At 32.9% G+C, this 14,259-nt stretch overlaps 1 protein-coding gene across 7 annotated transcripts in view; it reads right to left on the bottom strand.

The window, feature by feature from the left end:
- NBEA (neurobeachin) overlaps nucleotides 1–14,259 on the bottom strand; it is a gene marked incomplete at its 5' end in the record, with an annotated part of 512,607 nt that overhangs the window by 249,136 nt on the left and 249,212 nt on the right. For all 7 annotated transcript variants that reach the window (XM_082765401.1, XM_082765407.1, XM_082765402.1 and 4 more), the window contains one exon: nucleotides 4,264–4,328. In XM_082765401.1, coding sequence (XP_082621527.1) covers nucleotides 4,264–4,328 — 65 coding nt within the window. The remainder of the gene's footprint in view (nucleotides 1–4,263; nucleotides 4,329–14,259) is intronic.

Genomic DNA, 14,259 nt, shown 5'->3' with positions numbered 1-14,259 from the left:
TGGATCGATGGGCAGAGGCCAATGGGATGAGGTTCAACATGGCTAAGTGCTGGGTGCCACACTCTGGTCACAACAACCCTATGCAATGCTACAGACTTGGAGAAGAGTGGCTAGAAAGCTGTGCAGAAGAAAAGGATCTGAGGGTGTTGGACAATGCTCATCTGAACATGAGCCAGCAGCATTCCCCAGGTGGCCAAGAAGGCCAACTACATCCTGAATATCAGGAATAGTGTAACCAGCAGGACCAGGAAGGTGATCATCCCCTTGTACTCAGCACTGGTGAGGTCACACCTCAAATATTGTGTTCAGTTTTGGGCCCCTAACTACAAGAAAGACATTGAGACCCTGGACTACGTCCAGAGAAGGGCTACAAAGCTGGTGAGGGGTATGGAACACAAGTCCTATGAGGAGTGGCTGAGGGAACTGGGACTGTTGAATCTGGAGAAGAGGAGGCTCAGGGGAGACCTTATTGCTCTCTATAACTACCTGAAAGCTGGGTGTCAGCCTCTTCTTGCAGGTAATTAATGATAGGGCAAGAGGGAATGGCCTCAAGTTGCACCAGGGGAGGTTCACGTTGGAAATTAGGGGAAATTTCCTCTCAGAAAGAGTGGTTAGGTATTGGAACGGCTTGCTCAGGAAGGTGGTGGCATCACTGTCCCTGGGGTGTTTTTACTCTGCTACTCTCCATCCTCATTTTCCTCAGTATTTCAAACTCTGCTATTTCACTGTCAATATAGCCCAAGCTGACATTAATTACATCCAAACACAATTCCTGGTTGTTAGTGAATAGCAGATCCAGCTGTGTGTCACTTTTAGTTGGTTCGTCTTGTATGAGGAAGTTATACCCAACATCCTCCAGAAATCTTCTTGACTCTGTGCATCCCACTTGTTATACTTTCAGCAGAACTATGTAAGCTTAAAGACCTACACAACAACTAGGGTTTGTGATTCAGGTACTTCCTGAATTATTTAAAGATGCTTCTTCATTTCCCTTGTACTGAATGGGTGACCTGTAACAACCTCACACCATGATGTCACCTTTACTAGCCTCTTCTCTCATCCTGTCCTGCAAGTTATCGGTCGGACTGTCCTCTGTCCCACTGAAAAGCTCCATACATTTTACCTGACACTACACAGAAGGAAACACTCTTTCCTTGCTTTCTGTCTGTCCTTCCTGAGGAACCCATATCTGTCCATCACAGCACTTCTGTAATGTTATCCCAGGTTATCCCACCAAATCTCATTCATCCTAGTGATGCCATGGTTTTGTTATTGCATACTTTTTGTTATTGCATTACTCCATATTGCATATGGAGTAATTCCTCCTTCTTGTTTCCTAGGCTGTATGCATTTGTATACATATTTGAGGTGTTTCCTATTTTATCTCTTGTTCTTGTCCCCCTGTATCCTTTTTCTTTTGACCTTGTCCATTACCAGTCCACTTAAACATGGGTTATAATGTCCCTCCTATATCATTCCTCGTTAAACAAACTCTTTCTAAGTCCCCTAATACAGCTGACATTGCAGATTCATCTAGCTCATAATTTAAGAAACCTACTTTTGTGTATACCCTAATGTAAATCTAAAATCCTAATTAAACTGCTATCAGCGAAGCTCTTGACATGTGTGATACCCTCCACATCACATATTCATAGCATGAGACTGATTAAAACGAAGCATAAAGTTAAAGATGATGTCTCTAAATCTTTCACTTATGTTACAGACTGTACTATTCTACACTCTGAAATTAAATATCTTTGCAGGTATTTTTTTTGAAAGCATTAATTTAAATCTATAGTCAGATCCTTTTGCTATACTAACAACTGTTAACTTGACAGACAGTCAAGAACAAATTCAGAATTAATCTAGAAAGCTCTATCAGAGTGTTTATATTCTCAATTCTAAAAATATTTTTGCATTCAGACGTTCCCGGTAAAACATGATCTAAAACACATAAAACCAGAAACGAACACAATAAATTTAAATTAAAAACACAAGTTATTAAAGTGGCAGGAAAATAGATGTTAATTTTTATTATTATTTTTACTATAGCTACATTGAAATATTATGTTTCAGAACATTTCTAATAAAGACAAAGACCAGAAAGGCATTTGAATGATTTACTGCACAAACTAAAGTTAGGTACTCAGAAAATCACCTTGTAATACCATGCATATATTTGAACAGATAGACATCTAACTGAGGATATTAAAAATTATGATCCCCTGCATTACACTTTTTTTTTTTTTTTTTTTTCCCCCCCTTCACCCTCAAATGAAAAAGCTTGCTCAAAACTGTTGATTTATTACCCAGGTCTCTCAAAATCTAACCCAGAAAGTCCTTCAAAGTATTCTTAGTCTTGGTTTTGCTTTTAGTAATTTAAAATTCAATCATTATTGCAAAGTAATTATATGCAATTTTACATCCCATTAACCCTGCTTTGTTTTAATTATAAAGATCCTTTGTTAGATTCTTTTAAATGATCCAGTTTATAATTTCAGGTTATCCTAGGGAGCACTTTAATTCAGCTGCACATTCATCAACTGTTTATATCCTGTTAATTGTTGACAACTGCACAATTGCATTCCCTAGCTATGATTGATGAATTGCATTCACAAGTTTAGCTATTAAGTAGAATAAATATTTATAACAATTTTCAGTTAAAAGACTGTTATCTTTATCCCCAAAAGGATAAATTAAAAATGGATGGGCTGATTGCAAAGAAGAGCGTTCTAGTAATGTGCACACACTTGTTCTAAGACATGTTTATGACAAAAGTATATAGAGGAGCATGTGTCTAAGGGCAGTTTGATTAGACATTCCTTTGACTGTATTTAAGTAGCAGTTCTTCAATATTATTTTATTTTGAAAAGGGTCCACTGATACCTTAATACCTAATTGCTAAAAATATGCAGATATGAGATTTGTTCAGAAGGAACATTTTATCAATAGTGAGCATGCAATAATGTTTGACCTCACTAGTCAGGCTGAGAAATAAAAAGGATCAAAATGGCATTCTACAATATTATCAAAAAAAAAAAAAAAAAAAAAAAAACACAAAAAAAAACCACAAAAAACCATAAATTTAATATATTTGTTCGGTCTATTATGTATAATATTTACTGCATAAGGTGCAGTATGTAACTCACTCAGGTGAGCCCTTTACAGTGTAAACTCAAATAGCTGCTTCATAGCAATAAAAAATTTCCAATGAACAGAATATACTTCTAACTGTTATAATTGTACTGTAACTTCAGTATCTGCATGGAATCTAAGAAAATTTATACCAACCAAAAACTGGGTATAAAGGCACATGTTCCTGATTTCCAGATTGTAATGTTCCTATCTATTCTCTAATGCTTTCTACTTTTCCTCTGAAATGAATGCATGGCTTAGCCACTGAAATATCAGCTAGACAAAAAGTATCCTATAATACAGAGATTTGATACTTTACTACTGGCAATTATGCACTATCTTTGGGGAAAACATAAACAACAAAACACACGTAAATCTCTTCAACTGGCATATTGCTATATAATTTTTTTCAAATGCAGTTATCAAAACATCTAGATTTAAGTAGATTTAATTTACTGGCCAATAGAAATGACACACATTACACAAGTGGCTGCATTTGTCTTTGGCATGCCATTACCAGCTAGGCCATAGAGTCCCCATTTCCCCATTGGTGCCCAGCTGACTGACTGGAAGTATTGACAAACATCGCACAGTGTAGAAGATATAAACAGATACAGCATTAAAATTACTCGAGGATTGATAATAAACTATCTTAACAACTTGCAAAAGCAAGGCAGCTCTTCTAAACATGGTGTCTTATGTGCTTTCCAGGACTAAAATTGGACCCAAAATTTTAGATAAAATCCTTGTGAACTGACAGTATAAAGATGTGCATCTGTACAATAAATGCTGTGCTTCTAAAACAGATGGAGCAGCAGATGGGTTTACAGATCGGGCTTCCTGGACTGTCTGGGTAAAGCAACCTTGCTGCTCAGGAAAATGGTGGTTCAATTCTCAAACAAACCCAAACATCTATATGGGGTCTCTATTTCCTTCTGCCAATGGAAAAAGAAATAGAATTTATATATTTCTAAATTAAATATTTGCAATGTAAAGTATCTATACAATAAATCTGTTAATTATAATGGCCTTTTCACAATCTTTTTGGAACAGATGGTGAGGAAGTATTATCACCCAATGGAATAAATGCAAAATTACTACTTTTTCAAAAGCTTTAAAATTAATTACCTTCCTTCATTGATGAGCTCAATAAATGCAAGTCCTGCATTCTTCTGAATAGAATTTTGCCATTCCTAAGAAGATAAAATATAACATGATCAAAACCCAAGGACTTTAAACCACATTTCTGAAACTGACCCTGATGACTTCCTAAGAAGCTTGAATTTTGTAATTTTGTCTGAACTTCTTAATCTAATGCTGCTCTTATTTTTCTTTTTTCTTCTCTCTTTTTTTTTTTTTTTTTTTTTTTTTTCCCTCCCTTACAAAGGATGACCTGATCATGTAAAACATGTAATTTATTCTAATTTTCAAATAAAGTTTAGCTGGTCATATTTTCTGTATTATGCTTAAGCAATATTTAGTTTCCCTGTCTTGAAAATACACACACATAAAATAAACAAATCTTGTTTCTTCCATTCATACAGTTGCCCAATGAACATATTAGATGCAACAAAGCATGGCAGCATCATCTTTTTCACTTTACTTCACTGTTACACCTTTTACATTTCATGTAATGCAGGGAATAATCTATATACCATCCACCCACCCTTGAGTTCAGTCTCTGCTTTTTTTCCCCCGTTATGTCTGTAAACAAGATAAGTAGGTAATAATAATCTGAAACTTAAATTTTATTTATTTATTTACTTTTAACATGGTTTCACAAGATAAACTTTTGAAACCAATTTAAACCATTTAATAGAATACTAAAGGATAATAATTTTTACCTCATATACCACTTGACTAAAGACAAAATTCTTAATGCAACATAAACAGATTTATGTCATAAAACACACTGCCTCTGTCCCCTCAACTGTCTGTCTTTTGGTTCTTGAACTAAAAATAAAATAAAATCAAGCTATCTCTTTATAAAGTAACTTTCTTTTAGAATAATTCCTTAGAACTTTTATTTAAACATTTCCTTTTCATTATGTAGAAAAAAATATCAAAATACATCAGCTGGATTATAGTTCAGAGAGAAATCATCTAGTCTAAGACTTATTATAAACAGTAACAGGTAGAGATAGTTAGAGTTGCAGAGCTATTCTGCTTTACATTCCCTTTTTCCAGGAATAAAAACATCAGGCAGAATTTCCCAAGTCTTGCCTCCTGACATGGGCAGGAAAAACAGTTTTGCACAGAATGAGGAAATTTTCTCAAATAACTGTTGGGAAAATGAGCCACTAATCATGCTTTTTACCATGAAAATTCATATATTTGACCAACTTAAGCATTTTAAAAACAAAACAAATCATAACAAACAATTCTTCTGCTCCTGATAGGTTCTGTAAGAAGAAAGTTGCTAAAATACCTGATGTATATACCCAAGTATATCCATTACTGAGCAAGTAAGTTTCAGTTAGGGAATACAGAGTATCAACATTCAAGCCACTAGTTTGTGGGCTGGAAAACCATTGTAAAAGATCCTTTGTTCAGTGGAGTTCATTTTGTTCTTTTCCAAAACCAGTGACTGAAGCAAGTCTAGTGATCTAGTTTTTGAAAGAAATTAAGTCCTTAGTATAGCACAAAGTCTATCTGAGAAACTAATAGGGAAAGGATTCAATTGCTTCAATATAGGTACCTAGTGGTATTTTAAGTACTTTTGTTTATCCTGTCTACCTGTGTCCACAAAAAGTTAAGACATATTTGCAAGTCTTTTGTCAGATATTCCTGCTCACTGTCTTAACACTGCACAAAATTTAAGCTACCTAACTTGATCATTGGTGAGATATCTCAAGGTACTTAAAATGCCAGTAGATCTAGCAAACAAATCTCTCTGTATGTCTTCATAGATAGAAAATCTCATTGGTTCATGATGAAAGTGTATGAAGCCTACCCGCGTATTTATAAAAAACTAATGGAAATGTAACAATGCAGAAACACAAAGAAACAAGGATTTGTAGTTCATGCATTGCTTCACGGTAAATTTGCTATATATTCCAAGCCTCCATTAATCCACCAATAACAAATAGCAAAAATAAAAGACATTTTAAGAAGTGAAATTAAGACTTAGAACTATTTGCTCAAAGAATGTGAAAAGGTTTTGTTGTATTATCTTAGTTTCCACAGAAAATCTTTCTCACCCTCGAGATGCAAGAAGCAGAAAGACATGCATACACCAAATATAATGAATGCAGTGACCACTGGACAATTTATGCTACAGGCAAATAGAAGCATAGCATTTGTTAATTTGTTAATAACCACTTGGTTATTAACAATGTAGTGCTTAAATAACTACATCTCAGGTGTAGTTCATATCACGAAACTTCTGGGCCTTCAAATGAGAGCTGGGAGACTTTTCTGTGCATCACAACTGCTGATACTAACAACATGATGAAGACTGCCAAAATGTTTTACCAGAGAATTTCTTCTATACAAGAAGAATGTGTTTCCCTTTCCATTGGAAAAAGGGTCTTGCTTCACAGGGCAGTGCAGATGACTGAAGCACCTCCCCTATGAAGAAAGGCTCAGACACCTGGGGTTGCTGAGCCTAAAGAAGAACTAGCTCTGGGGTGACCTCACTGTGGCTTTTCACTACTTAAAGGGGACTTATAAAAAAAGATGGAGAGTGAATTTTTGCTCAATCAGATAATGACAGGACAAGGAGGAGTGGTTTTAAACTAGAATAAGTGAGATTTAAATTAGAGGTTAAGAGGTAATTCTTCACTCAGAGAGTGGTGAGACACTGCAACAGGTTGCCTAGAGAGGTTGTGGATGCCCTATCCCTGGAGGTGTTCAAGACCAGGCAGGATGAGGCCCTAAGCAACCTGCCAGGGTGGCATCCCTGCCTATGACAGGGGAGTTGAAACTAGATTTTTAAGGTCCCTTTCAACCCAAGCTATTCTATGACTAAAATACTGCCAGCACTGTACCACTACCCAAACAAGGTATTCCTCTTGATCATGGGCATTGTATAGAAGACTCAGGGATAGATGCATGTTTAGAGACTAATAGACTCAGTATTATAGAATGACAGCACTTCTTCATAATAAAAACAGAAAGAGGATATTGAATTTTTTTTCTTTTTTTAACATTATTGCTGTTGAAAAAAAAAATCAAAAATTGAAAAATTGTCTTCATTCACAATAACTAAACAATGTAACTTATGACATTCAATTAAATTACTGTCCAATCTCTCTGCATTCTAAATGTTTTATATTTATATTTTATATTTAGAAAACAAACAAGCAAAAAAAACCACCTGAGATGATGGTAAAAGGTGAAAATTTCTAGATAAGGAACCATATCACAGTATAGATACAACATGAAATTCAGGCCTTTTTTTTTTCTTTCAAAATAAGATGTATATTTTCTTATTTTCTGATATAGTTACTTTTTTTTTTTTCTGAGTACATTTTCCTCCAACCTGCTCCTTCTACAGATCTCTAGTACACAGTTCTACAATCTCCTACAATCTCTAGTACAACAAACAATAATAATAAAAAATATAAAAGGATAACAACAAGAAAATTGAATTTCTGAAATTTTTGTCCAATTAAAAATTGAAAAAAAAATCTTTTTTTTTTTCAGTTTGTATTCTTCATTCTTTTATTCTTTATATTCTTTCCAAATCAGCCTCTGCTTACTTTTCTGATTTTTATTCATGACAAGTAGACAATTTATTTTACAAAAAACTCTTGTGATATTTAAAATTGATAAATTAAATAATCAAATAATTAACTATTAATTACATTAATTATATATTACTATAAAATATGACATTTTTTCATAATATAACATACTTATAATACATTATTATATATATTAAATATAAATATATTATAATATTATAATATCTATATTATAAATATATACATATATTATAATTTATATATATTTATAATATATTATTTATAATACATCATTTAAATATTCATAATATACTATCTATACTATATTAATAATATATCATATGTTAAATTTCTATACATTATTTTATTAATTACATATTAAGATTATGTATTAATTAGGTATTAAAATTACACATCAATGATATTAATGCATATTACATATTAATAATATTAATACATACTACATATGTAATATTAATGCTACATAACAATTAATTATATATTAATAAATTAAATAATAAATATGATGTACTCAACCTTGATAAAAAAGAATAGTGATTTTCAGAGTTTTCATAATCTATGTGACAATTCTGACCATTTCCAATTTCTCTAAGGAAGTGTAACATTCCTTCAGAATTGTTTCAACAAATTGCACTTACTGACTAGACAGATACCCTGTCTAATAATCATTCAACAACTCCTTACACTACAGGAGCCACAATCTCAATTTCAGTTTCTCTGAACTTCTCTCTTCTCTACGTACTGAATTAATCAGGAGTTGTTTGTTCCTTTTTTTTTTTTTTTTTCCTTTTTTTTTTTTTCTTTTTTTGTCATATTGAATATTTATTTAATTTTCTAGTCTAAGATATTAATAACCCACTTGATATCTCAGTTCTTCAATTACTGTATTTTAATCATTACTTCTTGACAGATGCAATTTTGTTATATCGGTTCTCTTTCTGGATGCTTTCATATGTCTGGACAAAAGTCTTGCATGGAGCTGTACAAGTGCTACCTTTTATAAGGATATGGAACTGAAAAGTTTATAAAAATGTGTTTGCAATTCACAACATGCATGTAATTTACCTTGGGTTTGAACTCCATGTTTTGATGTTTCCTACTAAAATCACTGATAACTTGCTTTACGTCATTTAAGTAGAAATATTCAAAGGAAACATTATAAGATTGAGGGAAAGGTTTATTTATTACAGAAAAACATGCCCATTAAAAGTAGGTATGAGAAAAAAATGGTTTAAAGATATAGCCGCATACATTTTTGAGCACATTGTGTAGTTTTTAAGATCATAGGATCCTTCCTTCCACTCCTAAAAGAATCGAGCTACAGAGATCAGAGGCCAAAATGTAAGAGGCCTTCCACTACTGTTTGGAATGAGAATCAGATCTAAGAATTTTATTGCTTTTATTCTTCTCCCATACTAACATATATACTGTTAATAGATTATAAATAAAATGTATTTTGGTCTACTCTTTCAAGTAAATTTGGAAATAATTTTAGAATTTTATGACAGGTCATCATTTTCAAAAGTGACTATTTCCCACAAAAAAAAGATGCTGCATAATGGCAGACAACATTCTTCTTGAAGGCAAATCTGAAAGTATTGGAATCCATTAGGCTTCTTGCCAAATCTCAGAAAAGAAAATGAATGTGAAGCTTTCACAACACAATTTATGTGAATATGACTTTAACAATGCAACAAAGGTAATAGAAAGTTTTAGATTTCACTTTCACAAGACTCTTTTTCCTTTTATATTCTTGACTGAGAATAATGTTAATCTATGTAAACCTTTTTTTTTTTTTTTTTTTCCTTGGAAGCACACAGACCCATTGCCCTTCAGATCACCTGTGGTAATTGCCCAATTTATCTTGAAAATGAAGTCAAACATTCCCAGAGGAACATTTCATTGGTATCTTAGAAGAAAAGAGGAAAAAAAAAAAAGTCCCCAACTGTAAAAACAGTTACATTATCCAAACAGCACTAGAGAAATGGCCAAATTTATTCAGATGTTAAAGTAGTAATCTTAATTGCCTTGTAGAAATCATCACATACCTCTAAAACAGATAGAAGATATATACATGAAGATGCACACATCTCCAGAATTTCTAGAGTTTATTCCATGACTGGAAAAATATTTTTTTTGAGACATTTTAAAATTATTATTAGCAACTTGTGTTGCTATTGATAATCATGTTAAAAGCTAGTCCAGTTACTATTCTTTTATGCTGAAGGTAACTAATTTGAAGTTTTGCAAAACAGCAGTAAAGAGAAGACTTTCTAAAACTGCTTCTTACTTTCTCTCCATCATACTTAAAATGAAAGCCAACTATGTATCAATAATGATGGTCTCCAATAATGAGGTCTTGCAACCACTCTCAGTCCTTAAAGAAATACCAGATGGCTCTTTCTGACTCTCTAGGTGTTTTCTTCTATCTACCCAAGATCCTTCTCAATTGTAGATGAGTTAATAGAAAAGTCAGGGGAAGACACCTTAACATACAGGGATATGAGGAAAGTAATTCATACAGTTTTCTGATCCATCCTGTTTTGCCATGAATCTAGAAAAAGCTCAAATCAGCATCTTACTCATGTCTAATAAATGTATACTTCTTGCTTTTTTTTTTTTTTTCCCCTGACAAAAAATATTCTGATATGAACAGGAGAGAGAAATCACCAGAATTTTCATGATGAGTCAGGTGTAAATGAGATATGGAAGAGATCCTGCTTGTTACTGATGAAAAAACACTGAATTAGCTTTCTGAGTGTACAGGTACCTGGAAAGACACCTCACAGAATAATCAAGAAAATAAGATTTCCCCACTACTTGGGAAGAATACATTGATGATTTCCATTTGGAAGTTAGATTATCAGAAGCAGATGGCCAAGAGATGAAGACTGAGATTGGGTTGAAAGACATTCCCCACATGGACAAGGAATTAATGGGAGTAAATTCTCTGACACTCCTTTAGCTTACAAAGACAACACAAAAGGATAAACTTTTGGACAACTTCCAGAATTCTACAAAGCAAGTGAGAAACTCCAAGAGAAAAAAAAAATAAATAAATCACTTAACTTGTGGAACTTGTGTATAGAGATATACATAGACATCCTTCCCTTCAGCAAATTTTAATTCAGACTTTTGCAATGATATGATATGCAGCATCTGTCTCCTAGTTGCATGGGTACAAATACAGAAACAATGAATATTCTAACAGGATGAATGAGTAAACATGGCCAGAGGTGGAACAGTCAATTTGTTTCATGGTTAGGAAAAAAAAAAGTTAGAAAAATATACCTCTGTAGGAATTCTCATAATCAGCCTTATTCAAATTGTGTTGCATATATCCTAAGTAAATTAAGTTCTAAGTTCATCATTCTTTAGATTTAAGAGAAGCAATCATTACTTAACTTCTCGTCAGCCTTCCTACTAATGCTGGTGTGAAAAACATGAATAGCAAACACTTGGGCTACTGTCAAAGGTACTCTTAAAGAGATATCAAAAATTAAGAAGCATGAGATATGTAGAGATACCTTAGGAAGGAACAAATGAGGAATAATAGGCATAAATAATCTACTATTGGCAAGATTAAATAGATACAAAATTAAATAAATAAAATTATAATGAAAATTAAAATGTTTGTAATAATATATAAAGTGTAAAAAACAGACATTCGGACATTCAAATATTGTAGTACAGAAAGAAAGGTTAACTGTCTTGAGATGGACACATGATAAGATACCTGTTGGAGTGGTATTGATAAGAAGGAACTATACCTCAGAGCCGTAGAATTCCTACTTTTCTAGAAAGAGTTGAATAGAATATGTGTAGTATCAGGAAGCATGAGTTGTGCTTCTTTTAGATGAATCCCACACTTCAAGGCTTCTTCTGGTCAGCTATAGGGACCAGGAAAGGATTTCTGGTTTTGATCAACTTCTGAGTTTCTGTGTTGAGCAGCTGCCATTCTCTGAAGCCTAGGACATATACCATCCCTTGAGACAGGAGGCACGTTTGGATCTCCTAGGGCATTTAGTACTAAATCTCTCTGGAAGCTGGTTTATAGATCTTGCCTTTTTTTTTTTTTTTTTTTTTTTTTTTTTAATGTATATAATAGTATAAAACCACCATGTTTTACATGTATCAAATCTCTGGAGACCATTTTATGGACTGTGCTACATGGGAGAAGATCCTTCACAGATTTTTTTTTTTTTTAAAGTATGTACTGACTGTCTTCCTGTGATATGGAGAGACAGACTGGAATCTATCCAAGCAGCTTCTGACTTTCCAGGTTAATAGACCAGACAATGTAGACAAACACAACTCATTTATGAGGCTCACACTGTTAAACAAAGTTTGAAAGGCTTAGCTGAAGCCCAGTTTATCCATCAATTATGTACCAGGGTTTGTGAAATTGATATACTCTTGATATAGTTTGCTTTCTTTAAGACACTTTCAGCTGTGTATTTTTTCATAAAAGCAAACTGTTTACAGAATTTACCTACAGCTTACCTACAGAAGAACCATGTGTTATCAATTATTTGAGAATCTCATAAAAGGTTTTAATTAAAAGCATTTATTGGTTATGTATATCTTTTCCCTCCCCACTCCCAGATTTTCTAGTAAAATCCAGTTTACAATGGATAGCATCTACAAGAAAAAAAAAAAATCCTCAACATAGGGATTTAGAAGCAGATTATTTCCATTCTGGCTTTGATATTTCCTTTGGAAGCTCCTGAGTTATTATCTTGATCAAATTTCTAACATAGGGGGAGGGGAAATCAATAGAATGAATGATGTTTTGAAAACTACTAAATCCTGAAATTAGTTAGATATTCTACACATATTCTAGATCTGCAAGTGACAGCATTTTTTCCTAGAGAACCATTTATACTATAACACTATGTTTTTAAAATGGTAAAGTTGAAAGGTGTCTTAAATACTAAGAATATTTTCTGTTTTAGAAGATGAATTTCCCCTGTTAATAGATAAGATACAGAAAAATACAAGTGGCATGAGATAAGACTCCTTTGGGATAACACCATTCAGTTTCTGCAGAAGCTGCATCACCAAACAGAAATACTTCCAAGAGATCTGGAAGTAATTAGGATCTATTGTAACATTTGGGATAAAATAAAATAAAATAAAAAATAAAATAAAATCAATGAAATCTAAATCTGATGCAACACAGAACTACACTGAAAAAAATAAAAAGAATATATATATTTAATTATATGGTTTATTGAAGAAATCTGCCACTCCAATAACAACACAGCAGTGACATACTCAACTAGGCTGAGGGAACAAAGGCTAGCTAATCAAGCACAGATCTTGTCAAACATACCACATCTTCATTCATTTTATTTTAAAATAGACAAAATTTTAATGAATATGCCTATTTTAATGAAAAGTGAAAATAACGACATGTTTATTATCAATCATTGCTGCTCCACCCAACCCCCCCCCCCAACAATATTTCAAGTATTTGAATGTATGTGTTTGGATTATATAAGAAATAAAGAAAATGAAACCTTCAAAGTAACCTAAATTTTAGTATAGAAGTAGGTGACACTAGGAAAAAAAAAAAAAAAAAACAAAACAAATAAAAAAAAACAATATGGGTGCAGGGAAGCAAGCTATAGTAAGCACTTTTTATTCCTCACTAAACCCCAAAATAACGCACCATCCCTACAGGAGTTCCTTTAAAATTTAAAATGTATTTTTCACAGAAACTCTAAATTCCTTTGGGGGGAAAGACTTGATTGCATATCCCTCAGAGTCTAAAAGGCTGCCCATATGAACTGAATTATCCATGACATGTACCTTCAGACATTTGTAATGTGATATTTCATGTAAATTTAGACCATACCTTGGACATGAGCCGCTGGCAATGTTGATTTTATTCAGGAGCTCAGATAAGAAAAAAAACTCTGACATCCTTGCTAATCTGTAGTCGTTAACATGGAATTTCCAACATAAAGAGCATAAAAGCATCTAATTTGCTGTAGCAAATGAAAGGAAAACAAACTTTGTATTTCCCTTTCCTTTTCCATGTCTAAAGTTACTCTGTTCTGTGCAAACAAAATTGCACTTTTCAAAGGTTTTTGATATTATCATCTATCTTTTGAATGACACATTTCAAACTTCTCCAAATAATCTGTTGAATGTTATTCAATTTGAATATGAAAGATTTACCTATGATAGGAAGAAAACTCTTAGTTACATTGGCAATATTTAAAAAAAAAAAATACCAAAAAAAACCAGAACTTTATTCAATTTCTCATATGGAAAAGCTCAGGTAGCGCTACCTGTTTTTATATAGAGATGATTAGATGATTTAATCTCATTTTGTTGCGGACAACATTTCCTAGGTTCCTAATTCCAAATTCTGTTAGCTAGAGGCTGGATTACATTATATGTTTTA

This window comes from Aythya marila (genome assembly GCF_965140915.1).
Source record: "Aythya marila genome assembly, chromosome: 1".
NCBI classification, from domain to species: Eukaryota; Metazoa; Chordata; class Aves; order Anseriformes; family Anatidae; genus Aythya; species Aythya marila.
Note: the sequence above shows the minus strand (reverse complement) of the source record. Positions and strands in the feature narration are given on the sequence as shown.